General features: G+C 38.7%; 1 protein-coding gene across 6 annotated transcripts in view; it reads left to right on the top strand.

The window, feature by feature from the left end:
- Window positions 1-27,323, top strand: part of PPP1R9A (protein phosphatase 1 regulatory subunit 9A) — a 149,715-nt gene that overhangs the window by 90,175 nt on the left and 32,217 nt on the right. For all 6 annotated transcript variants that reach the window (XM_052801729.1, XM_052801745.1, XM_052801723.1 and 3 more), the window contains exons 6-8: window positions 11,685-11,820; window positions 20,044-20,199; window positions 25,719-25,772. In XM_052801729.1, coding sequence (XP_052657689.1) covers window positions 11,685-11,820; window positions 20,044-20,199; window positions 25,719-25,772 — 346 coding nt within the window. The remainder of the gene's footprint in view (window positions 1-11,684; window positions 11,821-20,043; window positions 20,200-25,718; window positions 25,773-27,323) is intronic.

The raw sequence follows: 27,323 nt of genomic DNA, 5'->3' as shown, positions 1-27,323 counted from the left end.
CCAGCTGGCAATCAGCTTCTGTTTTTAGGGATGAGAATTAGTGTCCTCGTGACTCTAATCTGGCAAGTACAACTATGAATGCTATTTCAATTGATGTAAATATCAAGTCATCTTTATAATTTTGCTTAACTATTTAGTTTACTAATATCTCATATTAGTGGATTTCAGAATTTGATTATATACAGGAGGGATTTTCTTTTGAAATTTGTGTTATTTTTTGATCTTGTTGAGTGTCGCCCCTGCTTTAAGATTAATGGATCAGTCAGAGGGCAGCACCAGACTAATATCACTAATTGTTCCATGCTGCTTCTGACCCCATTTAGGATGTAATCCATCAACTTGAAGTTTGCAAGTGGTGCCTACAATCATAAAAGATGAGATAAGGAGGCAGCTTGACAGTGGGAATCCTATCCTGTCACGGAGCTTCTCCTATGTTATTTTGTTTGCAGTCTTCTCATGGACTGTGGTGCTGAGTACCAGATCTGAAGTTGCTTGGGTGACGTTGAGCCTCTGTGACCCCACTCTTTCCCCCTGTTCTTCATCATAATGAAAGGGTGCTAGGGGACCCTAATGTCTTCACCAGAGAAAGGTCACTTGGAGAGTTGTATGCCTCCAGGGAATTTTATTTTTTCTTGAACACACCCACAAGAGAGAAAATCTAGTTGTTTTATGGAGAAAAGTTTGTCCTTCTACCATACTTACCTAGTCTCTGTCCCTTCTAGGAACAATATGTGAGCTTTCAGTGGGGACTGCACTTCTCTGCCTCACTGGATACAAAGATTTGTGCCCATGCATCTCTGGGAAAAGTGGGGTCCCAGGAAAGGAGGACATGGTCCTGGGAAGACTTACTGCATTGATAAGTAGAAAGGGTCTTGCATGAGAGAGAGTCATCAGAAAATCCCAGTCCTTCGTATGCTGATTGCATGCTTTTATCATTATTGCTTTCCTCTGAAAGCTTTCTTTTAGGGGAGTTAAACAAACTCAGTGTTTTACTGGAGAGGCGAATTTTAAATTCCATGTCCTCCTTCCATATCCTGTCGTATGAATGTGACTAAGCATTTTCTTAGCTTTCCAAACTGTTGCTAGGCACTGAGTAGATGCTCTCATGGTGCTTTCTGAGTCAGTTCTTGAGTTTTCAGGGAACCATTCAGAACCTGTGCAAAACCTGTTTGGTTTCTCATGATTTGCACCACGTTAAAAGTAATTAATTGTATTAATTCTAACCTACCAATGAGTTTACCAGTTTTTGTTTAATTAAGTTCTGCTGAAATGCGTCAAGGTCTTCCATCTTAATAAAGAATCTAAATAATTAGTTAGCAAATTTCACCATGTTTAATTAATTTTCTAGATCATTGAAGAGTAGGTTCTAACAATAGCAGTGTAACTATCAAACCCTGGGGCTTTCCACTATTAACTACTCTCTGTTCTAATAAAGAATCATTTATTACCATTTTTTTGTTTTTTCTTATCTGGATGGTTTTAATTCAAAGCAGGGCTTTGTCTCAACTTCCACTTCTAGTTCACAGCCTAATTTCTTTCTCTCTTACTATACTGCAAATGCAATCTTTCAGACAAAAAAGAAGATTTTACTTTTCTTTTAGATGGCTCTTATACAAGGAGTAGTTAAAGGGCAAAAAGTGAAAATACTAGCTTCTTAATTAACACCAACTTGAGATGTCATTTATTCCTTCTTCAGCTAATTCCTCACCCCATCTTGAGCTGATTTTTTTCTGGAAAATATACTGTCTCAGAAAATAGTATTTGCATGCTTGCTTTTAGTTTTGTTTAACATCACAACATCTGGAAAGCTAATTTATACAGTCGTGTCTTTGCAAGCACTAAGTAAGACACTATGGAGGACAGATGAAGTCAACCACAGGATCTAGCCAGCAGCAGTATACCCCCGTGGGAATGCTGTTTGCTCACAGTAACAGTGAGCAGCATTGCTCTATTTTTGTGACTCCTTCCCCTAGATAATCATCTCTTCTTCTAGTGCGCATGCCTGTACAGGTTTTCTCCTGCTCCTTCTTACTTCCCCTACCTGTGCTTTTATCCTATTAAACAGCTGTGTCCTTTATACATTTCCAGGCATTCTCCATACTGTAGATCCACGTTGCGGAAGAGCCAGGAGAGATTTGTACTGCTTCTCAGTCCTGGGTAATGAGACAGGACCCAAAAGCAAAAGATACCACACTCCATGTCCGATTCAGAGAGCTGGATTATGTTGTCTTTTTTCTGGCTGGGGGTGATGGTTTTGTTCCTCCTTTCCTTGTCTGTTTCTTTTTCCTTGAATCCAAGTGCCAGAGCTGAGGGGAGAAAAACAAGAGGAAAGAAAAGCCCTTTGCTCTGTGATGCTGATTGCTGAGCTGGGACATCATGAAGGGCTGCTTAAGAAGCCATGTGTGCTTCGTGCACTTTCTGCTTCTTTGATAAACCTGAATCATGGACCCACAGAAACTACATTCATGGTGCCTTGTAGTGCCAAAATAGTGTAAATTTCTCCTGTTTATTCCACTATGGTTATACTGAGAGATTCCATGATATGAGCTGTTTTCTTCCTCATCTCTGCAAAGAACTCCTACACATGCGCTGGTAATCATTCTGTAAGACCACCAGGAGTAGCATGCTGAACAATGTGAAAAATTACTCATGAGTACTGTGACCACTTAGCACCGGTGAGGTAAGACTGCATTCATCACTGCTTTGCTGGTTTATATTCCTTGACTGTGCCTGTTGTAGTGGATGAACTGTGCCTTGGGCTGTTCTTCAGCACTGAGGCCAGCTGGCACCAGAGTGGTTGGTGCTCATAACATTAAACTTTCTTACCTTTCAGAGTGGGTTGGCCATATCCAAATTGCCTGCTGGAACATCCAAGCTAACTCATAGCCTTTGCTAACTCCTGGACTGTGTCTCGGTATTATTTGGTAGAATATTAGTTAACTTGGGCCAAATCGTTCCAGTGAGACTGTTTCAGTGATTTAATGGTGTAGATGATCAATTACTAGTGCTTGGGAGCATTCCCTGGCACTGTTTAATTTACTGGCATAAACGTAGCCCCTATGTCCTGAGATCTTGCTAATTTGAATTTTATGGCAAGTTATTTCTCAAATTATTTGCACATTTGGACAGGAAATTATATGTTTGAGCGTGAAATATATAGAGAAATCTTCATTTAAAAGATTTTGGCTAATTATAAACCATTTTGCTAGACGTCTAGAGCATTGTTTTTAAAATTAAGTGTAACATGAATTAATAAGATTCAGTGGGGCTGCATTTCATTAGGAGTGGCTTTGCTTTTCCTTTCCTGGAAAAAGGAACAACTTGACAGGTTTTGAATTGCTTCATCCTCAGTTGGTTGGATCTAAACACAAACTCCTACCCCTGCAACTGAAATATCATCATAAATGATATGATTTAGCTAATTTTTTTTACTCTTTCAAAGTCCAAGATACTGTGTTGCAGAAGCTCCCACCCAGTTTTGGTGCACCTTGATTAATGCGATACAACAATTTGACAGCTGGGCAGAAATACCCACCGTTTATCCTTTCAGGATAGCTCACCAAGCCACAGGGATGATGCTGTAGGAGCATTTATCTATCCCTGGACTGTGCTGTGAGGGTGGTCCAGCTTGCCTAGAATCTGGATCACCTAATCATCCAGATTAAGGACACGGTCTGAACTCAGCAGCTTACTTGTGACCCATCTGTATTTTCTTCCTGGATTTCCTTCCCATGGATGCCAGCAAGGGTGAGGGTGAGGGTGAGGGAAGGCAGGTCTCGCCTCAGAATGCAGTCAGGTTTTAGAAGCATTCCCAGGTAGCACTTGTACCTTTTGAACAGAGCTGATGTATGTCCTTCACTTGCATTCAGATATGTTAAAGCATAGATTTAAAGCATAGGTGTTTCTTTGAGCTGGCCATTCCCGTAAGAATTGTGTGGTGCTATAGAGAATGCTGATTAAATGATCATTGTGTATTAGGAAACCTTTTATGCAAGCACTGTGTTGGGATACTGTCAGTCTGTCTGGAAGAGATGGAAGAGATTCTCTACCTGCACTCTTAGAAGAGCAGAGCAATGTAAGGACTAGAACCTGGAGAGGTGCCAAAACATTGAATCCCTTGGCTAATTTTGAAGTACTCTTGAATAAAGCTTATGTGTCAGTGAGGCCCTAGACTAGAATTGATTTCTGTGGGAATAATTAATCTAAGTGAATTAATATTGGTGTGGGGGGTTTTTACATGACTTCCTAATTGCCTGACTTGATATCCATTTAGTGTTGATAGTAGCATAGGTTATCAGGGGCTTGTATCCAAGCTGCTGTGGAGAGACTGCTGAAGCTCTTCTGGCGCTTAAGCTATTACTTTGCTGCTCATCCACCAGCACCATTGGTACTGCTGAGGAAGACCTTGAGTATGTCTCTGACGAATAGCCATGGGCAGGTTGAAAGCTTATGGGTAAGAATTAGAAATCAAGGCAACAAAGGGAACCTTGTGGTTGGTGTCTACTAAAGCCTGCCTGATCAAGGGAAGCCTGTAAATTTTAATTGAGTTGGGTTTGTTCAGCCTGGAGAAGAGAAGGCTCTGGGGAGACCTTATTGTGGCCTTTCAGTACTTAAAGGGGGCTTATAAGAAAGGTAGGGGCAAACTTTTAAGCAGGGCCTGTTGTGATAGGACAAGGGGGAATGGTTTTAAACTAAAAGACGGTAGATTTAGATTAGATAGTAGGAAGAAAATTTTACAATGAGGGTGGTGAAACACTGGCACAGGTTGCCCAGAGAGGTGGTAGATGCCCCATCCCTGAAAACATTCAAGGCCAGGTTGGACGGGGCTCTGAGCAACCTCATCTAGTTGAAGATGTCTCTGGTTATTGCAGGGGGGTTGGACTAGATGACCTTTAAAGGTCCCTTCCAACCCAAACTGTTCTATGATTCTGTGATTCTGTGTCACAAGGCTCTGGGGGCTGGGGTGGAAGGGCATAAGAGGTATTCTTGATCACGCCAGGCAGGTAGGATCAGATGCAGAACAGCCCCTGGCTGTGCAGCTGATGTTGCAGGGGAGGCACTGGGATTTTTAGACCTTCTTGGAGGAATGAAAAATGCTGAGCAGAGAAGGGATCCACCTGACAAAGTAGGGCAAGAGCATGTTTGCCAACAGGTTCCATAATCTAGTTGGGAGGGAGGGTGACCTAGGCCTTGCTTTGGAACAAGTGACAAGTGAGTTCAGAGGTTATGATTGGGGACTTACAGAGGACTTACACTGCTCCAGCATCTACTGGAAGGGTAGCATGGTTTGATGCAAGTAGTCCAGGAGATATTTGGAATATGTCAAAAATAACTTCTTGACACAAGTGTTCAATGATCCAACTAAGGGAGGCAGTCTGCTAAATCTGTTACTCACAAACAGGTTTATGACCAGTTTGGAACTGGTCAGTTCTTCAGTGAAGGTTGATGGCACCTTTAGGAGCATTAACCATGAAATGATGGAGTTTAAGGACTGGAGAGAAATGAAGATGAATATTAGAATTACAACCCTGGACTTCAGGAGAGCAAATTTTGGCTTGTTCAGGGATCCGCTTGGCAGGATTCTGTGGGACTACTGCCCTGAAGGATAGAAGAGCCCAGGAGACCTGCTTGATCTTTGAGGATACAAGGATACCAGAGGAAACCATACCAAAAGCGTTGCAAAAGTCAATTTAAGCAACATCTACTGCTCTCCCCTCCTCCATGGAGCCAGGCGTGCTGCTCAGTGGGGCAGGAAACCTTGTTGCAAAGGATACAGAAAAGTCTGAGATAAATTAATGACTGCTTTGCCTCAGTTTTTCCACAGATTGACTAATGACCTGGGTATTGTTGCAGGGACATCTTCATGTTTCCTGCATTCTCCAACAAATTGCCTCATGGCAGCAATGGCACTGGAGTGCAAGGGTTCATTCATGGCTCTTGATAACCTTTAGTGCCTGTTGCCCACGCACTGTATGCCAGACTTTGTCATGGTGTGCTGTGACAGCTGTTCAGTCAGTATGAGTATGGTTCTGCAAGTGAAATAGAGGAGCCCTTGTTTAATTCAAATACTTAAAATAGTTTTTTTTAACTAATAAAAAAATAATACTAAACAAACCACAACTTCAACAACAACAACAGCAAATCACATAGCACACACTACACACACATCTCATTCTTGGCACATTACTGTTACATGTTACCTACAACTCATGCCACAGTCACACCAAGGAAGTTGTGTTCCCATGCATCTGTCCTGACTGCTGACTGGGCAAAAGGACACTCATGTTGGCTCAAATCACTGATAAGTTGGAGTCCTGCTGTCTGTGGTCAAATTCAGGGTACAGCACGTAGCTTACATCATCCTGGGTCTGGGGACAAGGATGGAGGCTACAGAACTTCTGCCCAATAGTTCAGCTTACTGGCAGCTCTGTCTCCAGGGTCTTTGGAGGCTCTTCCCCAGAGCTGGCTTTTCTGTGCTGGCTTTACATAGCCAGCATCCTGCACCAGACATTACACAGGTTGCCTTGTCAGATGTTTCTTACATGACCTTAGATAATGTCATTCAATCATTGCCCCTTTGATCTGCTGATGGTGGTTACTTCCTCAGGTAATTTGGGTGCTAGTCTCCAGGCAGAGTTGTTCGCTTGTTGCATTAGTTTTGGGTTACTACCATCACTAATCTCCAGGCTAACCTTGTTGACTTCCTTCTACCAATCACCCTCAGTTCCTCTTGATTACAGCTAACAGCTTTAAAGATTGCTATGCACACGCTTGTCTCTGGTGCAAGGCAGCACTGTGTGGATTTACAGACATAAGACAGAAGGCACAGTTAGCAAGTTTGCAGATGAGGTTAGATAGGTTAACAGAGAGGGCTGCTCTTCGGAGGGACCTCAGCAGCCTGGAGAAATGAGCTGGCAGAAACCTTATGAAGCAAGGGCAGTCCAAAGCAGTCCAAAGAAAAGAATGGGATGGCAGGCATCTTACTGCTGTCTCAGCTACCTTCCAGGAGGTAGAAAGGGTGAACCCAGATCCTTTGTACAGGGACAAGGCAGCAGGCAATGAACAGAAGTTGCAGCAAGGGAAATTCTGACTAGGTATTTTTACCAAAAAAAAAAAAAAAGTACTATGAGGTTTCTCAAACATTGGAACAGGTTGCATGCCATCATTACAGAGATTCAAAACTGATCAAGGCCATGACAAAGTTGGCCCTGCTTTGAAGTGGGGGGGTTGGAGTGGACCAGAGCTCCCTTCCAACCTAAATTATTCAGTGATTCAAAGAGTCTTTATGACTAAGTTTCAGATCATTTTATCTGAAAAAGTGTAATGGAAGCTCATAGGTTGTGAATTCCTGATGTCCAGTCAGCAACCTCTGCATTTGAGGCTGCCATCTTTTGAGAGAGCTTGGTCTTGTTCATGAAAACCTGACAAGTTCCAGCTTGCGCTGCTGTAACTAAACAAACTGCCTTCTTACAGGGTTCACACTACTTTTAGCACTTTGGATTAATTATATCGCTATTATCCTAATGGAAGCAGCCAGAGTAGGTAATTGAAGACATCTTGAAATAAATTAGATAAATGGTAGCAGAAGCAGCTTTGTTTAAAGCTCAGAGGAAAGCCATTTTTAAAATCCAACTGTAAAACTCCCCCAAATACAATGAAATTTGCTGTACATTTTTATTGATGAAACTATATTTTAGGAAGGGTTAGAAGGAAAAATTGTGAATCCTGTTGCAGCACAAAAAATATTCTTTATTTCTTAGAATTAGTCTGCCGTATTCTTACTTGATTTTTGTTGAATTTAAGGAATCCATACTAAATTATTTTTAACTGAGCTCTTCATGTCTGAAGTGTTTACAGGAGAAATCATCAACTCTTGTCACTAAAAATCCATGCTGCAGAACTTCAGTTTTGTGTCACAGAGTTGGTGCCTTCGCACATTTTTCTAGTACCAAAGTTCTTTTCAAAATGGAAATATTTTTTAATTTAATCAATTCTTATAATAATGTTTGTGGTTCCCATGGTTGGTAAAAAAATGAATAAATTATTTTTTGTTATTTCAAGAAGCACAGGTCTGCAGACCCTCATTTAATAAAAGCTGGAAATACACAGAAAGCCATATATCAGATGTGCTTTAAAGTCATTAAATCACAACTGGATTGCAGGAGATGTAAGAGTTGCTGCCAATTTCAGTAGAGTGCTTTTCTTAACCACCATTACTGTAGTTTAATTTTCAGTTTCTCCAGATAATGTATTCTTTTAGATCTTCTTAAATCCAAGATAGAGTGAAATATTAATTATATGCCTAGCTCTGTCCCTGTTTATTTTAACCACAACCAAAGAAAATATTTCACAGCTGGTAATTCAGCTAAATTCTGTGTAACTGTGAATATCAAGGTCAGTTCATGCCCCGCTTCTCTGATGTTCTCTCCTCTCTCTTTCTTTTTTGTGGACATCAGAAATAATGGCCTGAGATTTAGTACCGTGATGGCTTGTAGTACAGCGTCACAGATTCGCTGGGTTTTATTTCACAGTTGCTGGCTTTAATAATTAAGCAGAATATTGTCTTGATGAGGTTTAAAGGCTTTAAAACCCTCATTTGTACTATATCCAGAAACATAACCAGCTTCTTAAATATATTATTGCTGATAGAATTTATAGTTCTTTGTTGTAATACTTTTGGCCCTTGAGACTAATTAATCAAGTCTGAAATGCATGTACTTAATTTTGGTGAGCCAGAGTGACGTGAAATACATAATTAGCCACTTCGTTGAAGTGTGCATATTATGGTTCAGTGACTAATTTTCTGGTCAGTGAATCTCAACCTTATGTCTCTTTTTCATATTTAAACACTTCAGATTATGATAGTTCTTGTATTTAAAGCCATTCTAGGCGTAAAGATCTAATTCATGCTTAGCATTTTAGTAACTGCCTCTGCTTCACGGTTTTCTAAGGGAGAAATATTTATTCATCTCTCTTTAAATGATAAATTTATAATTTATGGCTTATTTTAGTTACAAGTTAAACATAATTATATGCAGCATGGTATTCTTAAGGTCATGGAATGTAACATGGCAAAAGGTTTGAGTTAGTTTGTGAAAACTGTAATTGTTGGCAACAGAGTATTCCATTTTACAAATTTACAATTCTTCATCTAGAACTGACATCAATTGTAGGTTGAATGCTTCTAAATATTTGTTTTCAGACATTTTGGAAATATCTCACTTTAAAGCAGTAAATTGTAGGAAAATAAAACATTCCTTGCTTATTTCTATTTTGGAAAACATTTGCTTTAAACTTTGTCATTGCTTTGAGGCTTTTATTCATGTATCATCTAACAGCCTCAGGTATCATTGAGGAACTTCATTTTGACATGTGATTCAAGCTGTGAAAATCACATCACTATAAACTGTGAGTGGCTTTGTCATGAGAAGAAAAATTCCATTGATAAGCTTTTACATTTTTACATCCTACCTAAACTTGTTTGTCTGTATGAAGATATTACTACATTACAGTCTAATGTGTCAAAAACACTCCTAAATAATCAGGAGTTACCAGACTTCAGATGCATTACATATTGTCTGTTCTAGGTTTTCAGTGTACAAAAATGATTGTATGAAGTATTTGGAGTCTCTTATTTTCCAAGGACAGTGAATTATCAGACAGAGAGCAGGGAGGAGTATGGTACTTGCATCACTTTGTGTGGTTCCATAATTTACCACATCGGTGATCTCCCTCATGTTTACAAACATGATGCTCTCTCTACTGTGTATAAATAATACACTCATGCATAATGTTGCTTAAAATGTGTGTTTAAAATAGAAGGGTTTTTTTTCCATATTTTTTTAAATTTGTTTTTACATTAGAGGAGACAAATATGTAGCGAATACGGGTTAAATCCTTTTTTACTTCATGTAGTAATATCAAAAGTTCATTGTTCCTCCCAACTGAGACTGAAAACATGGCTGGTTTAGTCTTTGTAATACTTGGCTCCAAAATTAAAATGCAGAAGAAACAGGATCCGACTATGAGTCAGTATGCAGAAGAGATGAAGTATAGGGGCTATGAAGAAACATTCTTTTTCTTTCAGCCAGGTCTTTATCATTACTGAGAACCAATGTCATATTTCATAATAGTAGGATGTGAGTGCCAGACTGTGATCTGTTTTGATCAGGATTAAAATGCTGATGTTATTTCCTTGATTTTGTTCTAGTTTCTGCTGTATTTTCTATAAATGTTTTTAAACTAAGACACTGTCTTGCAAATCATTTACAGAGCACCTTGTGTCATTATTTCAAAAGGAGTCGCTCATTCTCCCCTTTCTTACCCTTTTGGAAGTAATTACTGACTTGGATATTTTGATGATGTTGAAATAATCTCCAAATTGTATTCATTTCTGTAGTGCCTGACTTCATAGAGTCTGACAAATTGTTTGGCATAGGAAGTGGACTCAGGGTCATCCACTCATGGGAAGTTGGCTTACACATGGATGCCAAATCCCAAGTGACTTTAACAGTGATAGGCAGTACTAAGGAAAATTATTTTCTTACATGGGATACAGTGACAGGCAGTACTAATGAAAATAATTTTCCTACATGGGATATAATGCATGTTTCTACCTCTCATTCCAATAATAAATTAAATTCATAATTTGAGCCAAATGTTGTGGAAACAAATAATTTACCATATGCAGTATCTCAGTGTCACCTGATGGTGCTTTTCAGCTCTGCATAATACTTTTTTCACCTGTAATTACCTAATTGTCTTTCTAGACGGCTAAGAAAATATTCCTTCAGCTTGACATCTTTAAATTGTGCTTTTGTTAGTAGTTTGCAGTGTGTTGGTACTCTATAATGGGTGTTTATCATTAATAGTATAGATAGCAAAATATCTAATTACAGTTATGCCACTGTGCTGAAAAAAAGTGTTAAAGTCCAAGCCAATTCTGAATTTTAGTTGCTGAAAGCAAGATTGGGAAGCAGTCTTGTAAGTCTCAACCAAGAAAGAGGCACTTCCCTTGTCTTTTATTAAACCAAAGAAATGTGCTCCCAGTGTTCAGCAATAGCTAACAGTGGAGAAAAGCACTCCTTAGCAACAGAAGTTCATGATATAAAAGAAAGATTTAAATGTGGCTTAAAATTAGGGAAATAGTGTCTGCCATTTAAAAATGTGGAAATATATTCACTGTTATAGACAGGAGGAAGGCAAATACAAAAGCTCAGAAATACCTTCTAAGTCAAGATGGGGAAAGAAATTGCTCTGGTGCATGTTCCTTTCACTACGAACTGTCAGAAGTGTGTCTGTGCTGTTACTCTGCATCTGGTCTTTTGTAGGCTTCTGGGAAATATATTGCTCTTAAGGAAATGGAAGTGATGATAAATTTTTTAATAATGGCTCCACTCTAGGCCTGTGTCCATAAATTTCAAACTCAGAGGATCTCTTTTACTGAAATTTGGAGTGAAGGCTTTCGTGGTCACTTCTTTTCTCCCCCCTCCTGTAAATACTGCCATGGTCTAATTACTCAATAGTCTTGCACACAGTGCCCTTCTGGCAAGTGTTATCCACAGAACACATTTAAAACAATCACAGCCATGTATAGAGGCTGGCCTCTATACAAGACACAGCTAAAAATCTAGAACTTTGGTAAAATAATAGGACTAATATTTTTTCACTAATGTTTTGTATAGGTTTGTAATTGGACGAGAAAAACCAGGACAAGTGAGTGAGGTTGCGCAGCTGATTAGCCAAACTCTAGAACAAGAACGCCGCCAGAGAGAGCTGCTGGAGCAGCATTATGCACAGTATGACGCAGATGATGATGAGGTAACAGACTGTCTAGCATTTCACTGTTCAGTGTTTTTTAATATTCTGTTTTCTATTCTTAATTCCTTCTTTTTAATTGTCATTCAGAGGTCAGCTTCTGGCCCTCTCCATTACCTCTGCTGCTGATTTTTACAGATTTTGATGATGAATCTTATTTGAAGATCAAAGTTACTGAAAAGCTTTTCAACATGGATTTAAAATATTTGTTTTGTTCCAGAAGAGCAAATATCAAATTGGTCGATGCTTCTCTAATCATTGCTCTTCCTCTGAAGGCGTATACTTTTCTGAAATAAGGGAATAAAGTTGGTTTGCTTGTCCACTGAAACAGTTTTTTGTGAAAACTGGTAAAAGTTGCCTTGTAACTTTTAGGGGCTTGAGGAAGTTTTAGACCTTTTTTTTTCCTGGAAGAATTGATGTTATTCTTAATTCAGAATATTAAGAAATTTTCTGAAAATTCCAGGTAAGACCCCTCCTTCCACACACTGCTTTTTGTTTCTATGTGAACAGATATTCCACAGGATAGAGAATTAATCTACCTTGTCTGAAGCGTGTAATGATGTTTGCAATTAGTGCCTGATGTCCCAATACAAAGGTTTTGAAACTATCAATCAACTTTATACAGTAAATTTTCCAAATTTTCTTTCCATTCTCTTAAAATTCCTGATATGCCTAAATATCAAGATACTTGGAAAGATTAATGAGAGCTTTTTCAGAGACTACTGTCTGTGTTACTCCCTAAATTAGTTGCTGGGTTAAGGTAAAAGGCAGTTGTTGTAACAAACTGCTTCCACATAGTCCAGGCATACCACCTTCCTTTCACATTATCTTGAATAATGTTATTTGAAATGCCAGGCTCCATGTATTAGTGTTTTTTCATCCTGGGCCAGATTTTTTATTTTATTTGTGGAAGGAGGCAATAGTGGAAGGAGGCGGTAGAGAAGGGGAGATAGAGAATTCATGCTATGCATTTATTTCAGTTTAGTTTTCCTTTAGGTACTGAGACAAGGCTTCTAAACAGTGAAATAAAGAAAAAAAAATACTCTTGAGATAAAATCAGGATACACTCGGATTTTGAAACACACTCTTAAGCTAGCAATAGGTCAGAACAATAAGAAGTGTCCCAGAAGACTAAGTAAAAATCCTATCTAGACCCAGTGATGCTTTCACTTACTTCAATTTCCACTATATTAAAAATAAAAATACTTTAATATGTTTTAGAATGAATCCTGTCAAAGGTGTGTATTTAACTCCTATAAATAAAAGTTGTACTCATCTGTATTGGGGATGCATTATGTGTGTGTGCCTGTGCGAGACCATGAAGGCTAGAAAATCCATATCATCTCTTTTCCCTCCTCAAACTATAGAAACATGCAAGTCTTCTAACTTCTGTTTAGTCTAGAATTAAAATTCAAGATCTTGACCAATTTCTTGAAGGAACTGTATCATCTCCTCAAAAACAAAAAAGAGACAACTCCCTCTAGCCTTTGGAGCAAGAGACTTCTCACAACTCATCGCAGTGTGCTGTAGATGTCAGGATTTGAAGACCTGTGATACCATTTTGTGGTAAACATAGTCTGATAGCTTTCATATTGGCAGGAGAGGTGTGTCCTAAATGCCTGATGTTCAAAACCTTCTCACTGTGTACTCGCACATAGAGGGATGTGCGGCTGAAAGCAGACCTATGTGAGTAATTGATGCATTACACCTTTTACCTAGAGGATGAATCCACCTGCAAAAAATCTCAAAGATTTGTGTTGCTTGCCTTCATGCACCGCACAGATGTCATAACTCATGATCTGGCAATAAAGAAAATGTTAAAACCATATAGATCAATACTGATCCTGAGTAGTACCTCAGCCTCCAGTAGGGATTGTTCCTGTGCTGATGCTGACAGTGACGCTTTCGTACTGATGAGCATGCTAGTGTTTCTCAGCACAGCAGTGAAAGAGGACAGGGATGAGTAGGTATCAGATACTTTTTGTGATGTGATGAAAGGAGGAAGAAGACAGGAAAAGACATCTACCAGGGGACATCCAGAGTATCATCAAAGATCTCTTTTGGAAGGAGAAGGAATTAGGCTTCAGAACAAATGCAGTACTTCAGTTCTCAAAAACTACATTGGGATGATTGAAGATCATAGCCATTTCCTACTTGATGCCATACGTGTATTTGGGAGGGGGGTGGTAAACCTTATTCTCAGAATAGACAGGCGGGGTGTAGTTACTAAAGTATGCAGTGAGGAATGTTCCCTTTCTTAATTAACAGTCTTAGAAGTAGATTTTATTGGGAACCTGCAGCAATCCTGAATATATTTTTTTTTTTTTTGGTGACTTGACTATGCTGTCCAAGTAAACTCACGTAACTTGCACCATTTCCAGGCAGTTGACACAATGGAAGCTGTGATGTAATGCACATTAGACAAAGTTCAAAGACGTTTTTGGTCAACACAAGCACTTCTGCTCCATTTACTGTCCAATACGAGCATTACTACTTTGAGCTCACCTTGCTTTGTGAGGGTAAATGTGTCTGGGTTTATGTTGCTATATGCCAGACACCACTGCCAGCCCTGCATTCTTTGGCTCTGGTAAGCAGGGCATCTTTTGGGCAAGAAAATCTCAGTTTACACTGTCTGAATGAATATCCACAAATGTACAAAAACCCCTACCCCTTCAAGTCCATTTCCTCAAAGTGATGCTGATTCTGACTGCATGAAGTTCAGGAATATTTGAATTACCAGTGTAAGGAGTTTTGTGCTGAGGTGGCACAGGCTTATACAGGAGTTGCTCAGTCTCAGAGCTATCAAACGGTCTTATTCATTTTCATACAGGTCTTAAAATATGGATCTCCAGCTACAATGCTGCATAAATAAACAAGATGATCTTTACTCAACCCACCATTGAGGCTGCCAAATTTTGAGCCTCAGAGACATACCACAAAGACAGCAATAACATATCAGCTTTCCGGAGCAGGAAATCAGTGATCTGTGTTTGAGTCCTGGAGTCACTGCACATGACTGTGTTTGGTGGAGCTGGTCAAATCACAGGAAGAGAACATGTGCCAGGCATGTGCAGGTCCTGGTGTTTTATCTTGCTGTGCCACCAGCTGGCTGGATTTCCTCTGTTTTGAAACTTAGGACACTCTTCCTCACAGCCCAAGCAGCATCTAGCTATTTTAGAAGGATCTGAGTTCTTTAAAGTAGCAGTGTTATTGAGACAATTTTGACTTCTGCCAGCCAGTGAGCACTGGCCATGAGTCAGGTGGTAAATTAGAGAGACAATTGTTAGCCTGCTGTAACTTCTCATTCCATTGCCTTGCGGGAATGTTACATGACAGTTATTTGTTGGGGAAGATTCGCACTAGTACACATAGTGTTTCCAAAAGATACATTATTTACTACACAAGTAATCCTGAAAGAAACATCATTTACTATATAAATGCCCTGCATCCCTGCACTTCAGAATCTGCTGTTATCATGGGCTGCAGGTCGTCACAGAGTTGCAGGATGCTTTCAGGTGCTCCTTCATTTAAGTCTCTGCATGGAAACACAAAAACCTTGTGCAGAACTGACGAGCAGTAAAAGAAAAAGGATGCCCACAATGGGGTCCATGCAAAGACAAGCAGGATAAACGTGCAACAACTCACAATATGTTGTTAAGTTCCCGTGAGCCAAGCAGATAGGCAGTGTTGGCATGTCCCAATGGGCCTGTGCTAACTACGATAAAGCTGGGAGAGTATGTTGTTCAGGTGCTGCCTGTAGATAGCCTGCTGCAGAGTTTACTCATCACCAGTTCCTCTAGCTTCCTAAAATCTGACATCCTTTTAATTTGTTGTATCCTGTCAGAAAACAAAACAAGGCTTTGAAGCAGGCAGTCTTTGTATTTCCTTCTTAGTGTGTTAAGTATGACCTGAGTCTGTATCCTTGACTGAAACCTTTTGACTTCCCTGTGTTAACACAGTGTTCTGTGCACATTTTAGTCAAATTCTGCCATTTCCTGGAATTTTGACTTGAACATGGTATTATCTTCTTCGTATTCTACAGTGAAAGGCGAAAGTCACGTAAAGCACATGACCTGTTCCCCTGAAGGCTGCATATGGTGATGCAGGGTGTGAAATTAATAACATATTGCAGAATTCTATTTCCTCTGTGGCTGTGGACAAATAGTTTTATGCAAGTGATGTTTAAATGTATTTTAATATCACTAATGATCATTTGAATATTTTTTCATTTTTAATTCTCATTTATCACGACATTCTGAGAGCAAAGCAACATTAGAACCATTGAAGAAAATCTTGACACACACGAAAAGAAAAATGTTGCAATGTGCTTGAGTGTCTAACACCCAAAGAATACATTCATTAAACAAGATCTTTCAGAGAGTACGTTTTTTCCAACATTGTTAATATGAAGCACTCCTGTAAAAGAGATCATAGAATCATAGAATCATTTCGGTTGGAAAAGACCTTCAAGATCATCAAGTCTAACCATTAACCATGATTGATACTGTACCATTATATTTTTCTTCGCTTTTAAGTCATCCAAAAAATCAAATGAGGAGGTGGGCTTGAGTTATTTTTATAGTTCTTCACAAAGTGTTCCCTGATTGTGGGCGAGTTTCAGCAGAAACAAAAGATTTAGCTTGATGCAGCCCGTGTTATGGTGATTTGGGTCAGGGCTGTCTACATTATCCTGGCTGGTGCTGCTGCTCCTTCTTTCTGCTTGGGAGTGTTAAGCCTATTTCAAGAATGTACAAGGCAGTTAAACGATGTGAGTAACACATTTTCCCTTTTAAAGTGGGAAATTGAAGTTCATGTTTATAAAGATAATTTAAAGCTATTAGCTGTGATAACATATAGCAAAACTGAATGGCTAATAGCAGCAGCTATTGCTGTGGATGGGATAAGCTTAAGCCCTATGTGCTACTGAAATGAGAAATAGGTCTTTTGCATGGATGAAGTTTGCTCACCAATACAGACTGAAGAGTCCAAGATTTTCATTCAAGAGCATGTAAGTTTTCATTGACTACAGAGTAAATAAATATTATTGTTCTTGTCAGCTAAGAAAACAAAATGTATGGCAAGAAACCTGAGGCCGCTACAACAACTGTTACCTTACAAGGCTTTGTTATTTTGAAGTAAAATAACTTTTGTCTGTGCCTTGCTGCTTCCTGTAAAACACTGAATTTCCCATTCTAGCTTACCAGCGCGGTATCTGAACAACCTTCTGGTAGTTTCATGTGAAACAGAAGTCAGCAGAGATAATTTTTTTCAGGGAAAGTTTGTTTCATGTAGTTTAAGACATATATTTCCTTAAAGCACACATCTGTTCTTTTGAACCTGTAATTTGTGTTTCATGTGATCATAAGATCGGATCCCTTTCTTTTGAAGACGAAAGCAAAAGCCCCATATATGTCTGTGGTCTATAATGTTTGTGTCATCCTGCTGTCTTGTTTAGCTGAGCAAGCTGCAGTGCTTTGCTTTGATGACTACTTTTTGCATTAATTGAAGCAAAAATTACTGTGCCCATCCACACGCATTATGTACAATTTGAAGCAAGATTTTCCGTTTTTGTTTATTTTAAACTGCCTGATGTCCCTCTTCAAACACTGTGGCTCCTGAGGCCAGTAGAATATTGCCTGCTCTTGAATTTTTCCCTAGTATAACTTAGTCCTTCATATGTGTTCGTTTTTCTTTTTGTATGAAGTACTTCTTTTTAGTTTAAGTCTTTGGAGGAATCAGTTTTAACTAAACTCATCCATTTTGTTCTTTTACCAAAATTGGTATATATAATTAGGATCTTGCATTAAATTAATGTATTCCTTTAAAATGCACATGTAGCTGAACCAGATCTGTTATTTTACTTGAAGTGGGCATGAGTTTGCTAGTTAACGATCCTGTTTCTGCCTCCTCTTTGCATGCTTCAGAGATTTCCTTGCCACTGCTGATGGACCTGCTAGGATGTTTTTTTCATGTAGAAATGACAGTTGTGTATCACCTTATAGATTTTTCAGGGATAAAGACTGCAAAATTGACAGTACATGGATTGTGTTAGTATTTTGTCCCCACAATAATTCATTTCATTGAAATCTCGCTGGGATTTTAGAGTTAGTTGTTCCACTTATCGCTGCCCTGATGGTGTGTGAAGGTGGTGTTACATCCTCCTGGAAAAAGCCAGGAGAGTTAGCAGCCTAATTTTCTGTTTAGACAGTAACTGCACATAGCCGTGGGAAATAAAACAGAAGCCGAAGTTACTACAAGTGTAGCGTAACAGAAGATTTTGTGTGAGATCTAGACATACAGAATGATAAATTTAATTTCAGGTGTTGTTCTGTTTAGCTGTAATGGTAACATGCCTGAAAACTCCAGTGAGATGGATTGTGTGTTCTTTGCTTCTGTTTTAAATAAGGAAAAAAGAAGCAAAACCAGCTGTTAACTTCTTTTGTTGAGGACTGCTGAGATTCTTACTCTTAGTACATATAAAGTATGTAAAATAAATGGTTACTGTTTATTTCATTGGAGAATATGTAACTATTTCTAGAGACAGAGCGAGCTCTCCTAAGAAGTGGCTCACATTAACATTGACATTTAAAGTACGGATGGGATGGGTTGTGCATGTTGGTGACTTACCTTCTTTTTGATAGTTCTTTTAACATCAGAAGATTTTACCAAATCATTCTGTGCTTTCTGTGTGTTTTGGCTTGCTTTGTTTCTTAAAACTTTAGTGGTTTTAAAAAAGGAGAATATAGATTTTTCATGATCTTTAAAGGTCCCTTCGAATCCAAACAGTTCTATGATTCTGTGTGCTATTTATCCAAGAAATGGTGATGTTTTATTGCAAATAGATCACCCTGTTGTTGGACGCATACATACATCTTTTCTGGTCTCTGTGTACTTGTGCACCTAGACTTAACGTGCTTCCATGCACTGCTTTTTAATTGAGATTTACATAAGCCTAAACAACAGCTGGGAAACTAAATTAAGGTAGGAGGCTGAGATTTGAGCTGTTGTTTGGACATCTGAGTTGTTACCTTTTGTTTTAAAAAGTTCTTTTGACAAAAAATGACACTAATAGATAATCCTAGCACTACTGGGAATATCGTTCTGTGCCTTCATTTCAGGAACTGAAAGCTCATGAACAAAAACTTGAGTAGTTCCGTCAAAATTTTGGTGTTATTACTGTACAAATATGAGAAGGACTGCACCCCTTCCCCCGCCCTTCCTTTTCCATGTATTTATTGAGTCCCAAGCTTTATAAATCCAGATGTGGCCCCAAGGGAAGTTGTTTGCTTTATAACATGTTTGCGTAGTCATTTGCATAGCCAGCAGGCTATTTGTGATCCATACGCAATGTACTCCGGCTTCCAGAGAGAACCCTACTGAAGTGAAGTGCGTGGGGAGAGATGAGCACAGGTGTATGTGCAAAAGATTGTCTAGGCAGTTTGGGGTTTAATATTGCAAGCTTTTTCTTTTCAATATTATTGTTTATTTTGTTTAATCTTGAGATACTGATTGTAGCTTATGATTTTTTAAAACTCTGTTTTGTCAGCAAATTGTTCACATCTCATGGTTTACAAGCCCAAGAAACACACACATTTTCTGTTTAAAACTAGCTAGAAGCAGCTCCTTATTCAGGGTGAAAATTCAGTAAACTCGGACTTCAGTCTCTGAACTTGCCCATGACACTCACTGAGTTTCTTTTTCCTGCTGTTATCTTTCTGTGTGGGTGTGACTTTTCTATTGTTAATTTGTTCATAAGGAAAAAACCAATGGATTTTCAAATTCAACATGGAATATCACTGGAGAATTACTTCCTCCAGATGGCTTACAAAAGACTAATCAAGATCCTGTCGGTCCTATTCTGCTTTTATTTCTGTTTGGAAAAGATTCCTTGTTAAATCTGAGATAAATTTGGAGAGATCTTCCTATGGAAAAGAGGCTTCGGCTGGAAAAGGATGAAAACCATTGAAATATAGAGCCAGTAATGCTTAAGCACTAAATTCTTAGTGCTTAAGACACTGTTTTCCACTCTCTCTTAATGTTCTGAAATACTAATGTGGAGGTGTATTTTATCTGTTAGAATTCATAAGTACTGGGATTATAGCTAAAGAAGAAGATAAACTTCTTTGTATGCAGTATGCTGGGTTTGCACAGTAGCTTAATTACTCTTTGAACAGTCTCTGCCTAATAAGAGGATAACAGGAATTTCTTAAATGCTATAAAATTAAGACAGGGGAATATGCTACAGATGAAGAAGATGAAGACATGGGACCTGTCCTTCCAGGAGGTGACATGGCTATTGAAGTGTTTGATCTTCCTGAAAATGATGACATGTTCTCCCCCAGTGATGTGGACACCAGCAAGCTTGCTCATAAATTCAAAGAGGTAAGTTATAGATCAGAAAATACTCCTGAAATACCTCACTGGAATTAGATTTCTAGTTATCTCATTGCTCAGTGCTTGTTTTTTCTCTTGAAAACTATAGCTGATTTCTAGCTGTTTGTATACTTGGTACTTTTGAATGGCTCAAAAAGTTCTGCTTAAAAGTGGAACTGTTCTTCGGTTTTAGCATCAGCTTTCAGGTGACTGTTGCATCGATGGAGGGTAATTTATAATTTAAGTTTTCAGCACAGAAGTTATTCTGCCTCAGCACTTAGTTTGCATTTTTTGTCCAGGAAGACAAAGTGCAAGTTCATTCATTACTAGCAGATTGCTGTTTGTTTTTTTTTTAAAAAAAATTCCAATCAAAAGTGATCAGGAAAACCAAACAGCAAATGCTGAATTTCAGTGAAAAGGGACATGTGGAGCTCATCCTATACCATTACACAGCGACTCATCAATGTACAGCAGTGTCGTATGTTTGGCCATGTGTTTAGAAAGATGCTGTATTGGGGAAACAGGCCTATTTCAAGCTGGTGTTTTCCCAAACTCTGTGGTTACAGAGTTTGTATAGCATCTTTTGGTACTAACTGGGGCTTGAATCAGTGGTGTTCATTGCGGTCCTTGAATTCATGTAACTTAACATACCAAAGTACTGAGAAACATTTCTTTTGTATTTTAGGCTGTGGTTTTGATGTGGTTTATTTCTGAGCTTTTCTAAATTCTGATGCAAATAAAGACATGAAACAATTGGATTTGTCTAAGCCCACAGTAATGGGCTGAGTGACGACAATAAAGAACGTTTCTCTTTTTAAAGACAGGAAGATGGAAGGGGTGAAAGTAGCCAGAACCTCATAGGAGATTTGAGCAACAGAAGCTGGGCCCAGAAGGGAGTTTTAAAATACAGAGGCTCACTTTTTATCCTTCTTCTCCTCTCGTCTCCCCTTCCCCTTCCCTCCACTTAAACCAGATATTTTATCTCCTATAAATATATGTTGTTACTACTCTCTAGTGAGAGTAATGTATGGAAAGGAGTAAGCCAATGAGCAACCAGTCTTTCTCTTTTCTGCTGATACCCTTTTCAGCCTTTGGATACCTACTGTTATTCATTGTTGTTTCCTGAAATTTTTTTACCCTAGTTAAATGATAATTTTCTCACTTCATATTTCAAGTTCCAGTCTCTCATGCAAATTAGCCAAATAGTTTATTTCATGTTCTAATACTTTGCATCATACATAGTGATACTTTTGCAAAGCGGTGGGAAGATGCTACCATGCTGATTGTGCGAGTGTACCAAGGCTATGCAAACCACAGATGCAGTGATGGGCAAGACACTCGCCTTTGAATAAAATCCCTGTAAAACTGTGCTTGAATATAGTTTCTATCAACTTGGGCTACTGCCATACTGGAGCGTGTCCAAACTGATTTGAAGCTATTTGCAAACCTGTCTGATGTAATGGCCTCAAAACGCTGGTGTGGAGATCAGATGAAGGGACTTTGGGATCCTCCAGTTTAAGTGCAGATGGGAGTGTGAGAAGAAAACATTAAATGCTCCTGCATAAGAGTGGACTCTTTCACTAAGCCACGCAGTTACCGCTGTTACGAGCATGCCACTTTTGTTTCACTGATTGTATTTAACAATACACAGCTGCATTTTGTTGGCTGCTACAGAGTGAGTACATGTATTTTTCTTGGTATTTGCCCTGAATTCTTTCAACACTACAGGACTTGTTCACGATCACGCTGCACAAGCCCACACAGTGTTATCTGGAATTGTATTTAAAGAATAACTGTTCTTTCTTGTTCTTACTCCAGAGATTAATGAAAGTATTAAACAAGTGGGTTGGACATAATCTTTAAGCATAATAGTTTGACCTAATTAGTTGAATTCAGTCTTTGCAATGAAAAATGTGCTCACATACTTTGAGAGCGCTCTTACTTCAAATGCCTTGCTTTTGGAATTAAAGTCAGAAGAGAAATGGGCATTCCTGGGCGAATCACTGTACTTCTGCAAGTCTAGTTTTCCTGGCTGTAAAACAGGAAAAAATGGGACTGATTTTCCTTAACTGCTTTGAAAGAAAGAGCTAGAAGCTTTATTTTAGCTGTGATGATTGAAGAGAGACAACATCTGTAGGGAGGAGGGACATCTTATGTAAGAATTAGGTATTATATTTCATGTCTTAATGAAATATATGAAAAATGGATTATTATTATTATATGCAAAAAATATATCATGATTATATAAAAATTGTCATGCAGATTATTAGAGTCCATTGGGTACTTTCTTTCCAAATGTACTGTGGATATTTTAACATTTGCTAGCTCTTCATCCCATTCTGCCTTTTGCAGTCTTAGATGAATTACATTCATTTTCTCTATAGATCTTATTTTTTATAAAATTTTTATTGTTTTGAAGAAAGTTAATCAGCTTTTCAAGACAACTTTGAAAAGGAAATATGCCAAAAATTATTCAAAATGTCTTTGTTAAAATTAAGCCTTCACAGTTTTATATTGACTTAGATAACACAAAAATACAAAACAGTATCTGCCAAGAATTTGTCTGGCATTATATGGGACATGGAATAAGGTATTTCTGCTCCTCTATTAGTAAACTTGCTTAGAAATTTTAAACTATGGAGTCCAGGTTTGCTTGCCAAATAGTTGACCTTGCCTGTTCAGTCTAACCTATAAATGTGTTAGTATTTCTCATCTATTCTGCAAGCATAATTAGTTCTTTAAAAAAAGGAAAAAGTAGATGTCCAGGTATACATTTGTCTGTTCGGCAGGAAAGTGTCTTTTTTCTTCTGCCTCAGTGGGATCTGCTGTACCATGTACTGATTCAATGATCTGACTGGGTGCTCAGTATTCATTTTTTTAACTTAATAACAGAGAGTATAAAAATAACTGTTAAAACCATCTGTACCTGAGCAGATTGTCATTTATGCAACAATTTGGAGTTTATTTGTATGTAATAATAAGCTGTTTAAGTGCTGCGTATGGCTTTGTGAGGTTTTAGAAGAGATGGGAATGGACTGTAAGCAGGTAGCCTAAGGCTTTGAGTCGTGGCTTTTTGATTTCATTATTAACTCTGCAAAGGGCAAAGTCTAGCTCATCCACCCTTCCCCTGACTTTATCTCACTCCAGAACAATGAGGTAGCAGAACTAAGCAAAGGCCCGGGCACTTTATAAACGCCATAACATTTTGAGATGGTTCTTTTGTAATATTTCACTACTAAAAGAAATGGAATGATGAGAAAAAACAGTTCTCAGTCTCTGAAAGTTGCAGATCAGAGGTTGGATTGAGTGAGCTCAGAAATTGCAAGTAACCTCTTGCAAATGCTAATTAAAGTATCTCCTTAGTTTCCTCTACTATGTATAATTACAAAAAGGTATATATCCTTCTCGGCTTCCTGGTCTACTGGGTGGGGTAGCACCACGGGCCACTTCTTGCCGTTAACACCAGTTCCAGGGCTGCCGAGTGCCCTGTTCCCAGCTGCACTGGTGTCTCTCCATCCTGGACCAGTAGCCCTGCTCTCATGTGGCACTTCCTCAAGACCCCCGTGCGATCCACCGGTTAGCTGTGTGCTCGCGGCAGGTTCGGTCTGGCCCCATGCATCTTCCATCTGCTTGTGCGCCTGGTGTGCCTCCACATTTTAGGTGTTTCTGCAAGCTGTTATAGTCAGTGACTGGTATCATTTGATATGTAGGCTTGTATCTGTTTTCACTGAGCACTTGAAGATTCATTACACTTTTCAGTGCAAAGGCAAAAAGTGAGTGTAAGTAACAGATGATCCTGGAGACAAGAAGGGCTTAGTCTCCTCTGGAGACAGTGACCGAGAAAGGAGCAGGGGAAAGAAGATTCCTAAACTGTTCCTCAGGTGGGACTGGTTGCATCAGTGCCTCCTGTATTCCTTCCAGCATAAATGCAGTAACTCTCCACCAGAAGGGATGAGGTTTATTCACTAGATAGTTAAGGCTGATTTGCAAACCGAACTGCATCTGAGAGTGTGCATTTCCTATGCTGCCACAAGAAGTACGTTCAAGAGGTCCCATGAAAGGGGAATTTCAAAAGTAGCCTGGCCTTTCTCAAAGGTACTTTTACCGATCAGCTCTGTGGTAGCTCCTGTTATTTTGAAAACTACTCCTCTCCTCCAGAAGAGCTTCTCTTTTGAATTATTTGTACAATTTTTACTAACAGCTTGGTCTTCAAGAATGTAGCCATCGCTTCACCAGAGATGGTAATTTCTGGTTCAGTACAACTCCCTCACGTACTCCATTAGCTCAACATAAACTATTCCCAAAGGCTCCTGTCAGTCTTGTAAGAGAATTAACCCCCATGTAAAACGTGCTTTTCCGTAACTATTCCTGGTATTCATGTATAATGGACGAAGGCTTTGTCTCCGCTGCAGTGCCAGCTCAGGCTGTAACTCAGGTTTTGCCCTTGCCCTCAACCCAACACACACAAGTCACTGGTGCAGATTAAACAGTGCTTTAGATTTAAGGTTTTGGGGCCTGTCAGAAGTGCGTCTGTGCTGCCTGCTTTAAATAATAAAGCAGCAGGGATTCGGGTGCAGACCAGTATTGGGTGCATGTACATGATCGTTTCCGTTTGGATTAGGGTTATGCTGTTGAAGCTGTGGTTCAGTTCGTACTTCAAGGTGTTCTTGGAGCCTGTGAATAGCAGACCTTTGGGTTGAAACTAAAGCTGTTTCAGGACGTTACGTAATACACTCAAAGAGCTAATGAGTATTCAGTCCACAGGATCACACTAATGTAGGTTAGTCCAAAAGAAATCCCGCCGGAAAGTGTGCAGGTGGATGCCGGGTCCTCAGCACCGACCCTTTCACTGTACAGATCCACTCTTACTGTGGCACGCTGCTTGGTAATGTAACTACAACCTTTAGCACACTGCCTGGGCTGTTAATCTACGTGCAATCATTTTGTGTGCTTGAATGCCATTTACTGTTTTTTACAGTTTCCCTGTGTAACTGCTCTCAACTGAGATTAGCTACCTTGAGCAGAATAACTCCAGCTAATGCTGGAGAAGGATAGCATCAGTTTACCTTTTTTCTTGCATGAAATAAATGTGTGGAATCTTCCCTCAAGACTTCTTGAGTTGTTAAATCACTTATTTCCATATTTGCTTTTTTGTAACGTGCCTGCTTTAATCAATGCAGTGGGACTTTCTGACAGCACTGGGACGTATTTCACGTTCACATCAGAGGAGAGCAAAGCCCAGCAGGATAACATCTATTTTTTTTTAAGCATAAGACATTTGGTTTTGCTAAACAGATTGGATGTTCTGATTTGAAATTATGAGTGGTTAGACCACATCCTATCTTTAATTAGGTTGCACAGACTGAGTCATTTTGCAAGCTAGACATTTTAATTTACAATCTACTGCACTGCAGCACTCTTCAAGGCCTTCTGCTGTGTAATAAGGTATTCAACTTGCAGCACAGGCTTTAAAAATACTGGAGTACTCTCTGTGACTTCACTTGTTTATTTTATATTTTCAATTTTAGTTGCAAATCAAACATGCAGTTACAGAAGCTGAAATTCAGAAGCTGAAGACGAAGGTAAGAATCAATATACGGTTAATACATGCTGGTTTTTTCCTCTCGTGCAAAATCAGATCTTAAGACATGTATCTTTATGTGGGTGGAGAAGTCAACATCCTTATTACAGGCTGATTAAGAAGCACGGTAGCTCAGCTAAATCTTGTCTTGGGGTATATTCTCTATTCAAAGTTTCAAGTAAAATCTTAAGTGCTGCTATTAAGAGAAACTGCCAACTTGTGTAGCTTCAATTAAACATACATTTTAAGGGGTATCATAATGACTAAATGGCAGATTTCTGGTTTTACAATTCTAATGCATTTTCTCAGGTTTTTAAATTATATTTGGATTGAATATTCAAGTCTAAGTTAGTAGGTTTTTTATTTAACAGTGATGTTAAAGCATCCTGTTTATGCTAGTTTCCTTTTTTTGACATTTTAAAAAAACCTAATTTATTTAAAGGTATTTATTAGAAATTACTTTTTATATACAGAAGAAAAAGTGCTGTTTCATATTGTTGCAGTTCTCTTTAAAAGATACTCTAGAAAGGGAAAAGCTTACCAGTTTAACAGAAAACATCTTGGTTATTTATTGCTATAGCAATAAAAAGGAATTGTATTTTTTGTACTAGGATAACCTTTATGGGAAGTCAAGTGATAATTCAGTTGTTGAGTAATATTAGGTTTTATAATGACATCCTTCTTTTTGAGTTTGAGTACTTTATAAAGGAAATAAAAAGAAGAGAAAGAAAATTGTACTTCAGAAAAACATTTTAGATTATTATTTCTTTCTAGCAACATTTGCATTCACCATGTATTTTGCATACTGTTTATCAAATCTGCACAAATTACTTTTAAAAAGAAAGTCACAGTGGAACTATGTTCTGTAAGGACAATTTCTGATGTACTGTTTCAGTTCAGAAGGTCAGAAATCTTTTCTTCCTCTGCTTTCCAGTTTGAATCTAGCAATCGGAGCCACACAGTCAATCCCTTGGGAATGTGCCAAGCCCCATTGACTTGATGGCAGTGATGCGTGGGTGTAAACATTCATCTCTGCAAATCTGCAAGATTAGGGTTAATGTGCCTTTTTGTGTTGGACTTCTTTACCTAGTGTTTTCAGTAGAGCCAAAGAAAATGTGGCTAGTTTAGGTATATTACTAATAAAACTGCAAACAACTTATTTTCTTTGTGTATGTATCATCCATGATGCTAGCAGAACTGCCTAGAGCAAATTAGACAGTCTTGATAAGTAAACAGAGATGTTAAGGCATTTTTTGTTTTCTGTAGATCCTAGTAGCTAAAATATACAAGCTGCTGAACAACCCTACCCTTATCCAGCACCAAACATTGAAACCTGCAGCTAGCTTCAGCTGGGAAGTGAGAAGCCTAACACAAAAAAAATCTAACAAAAAACTAACAAAGTTTATTATAAACTCAGCAGTAAAATTCAGACTTCTTTGAGGTCACTTGGAAGAAGTCATTGGGCTTCATTGGTGCCAAATAGTGGAACTAGCAGTGGAACTGCACTGGTCATAGAGTTAAGCAGTGCTGATGTGTTTGGCAGAATTAGCAC

Source organism: Harpia harpyja, chromosome 1 (genome assembly GCF_026419915.1).
Source record: "Harpia harpyja isolate bHarHar1 chromosome 1, bHarHar1 primary haplotype, whole genome shotgun sequence".
Lineage (NCBI taxonomy): Eukaryota > Metazoa > Chordata > Aves > Accipitriformes > Accipitridae > Harpia > Harpia harpyja.
This window is presented reverse-complemented; position numbering and strand designations above follow the sequence as displayed.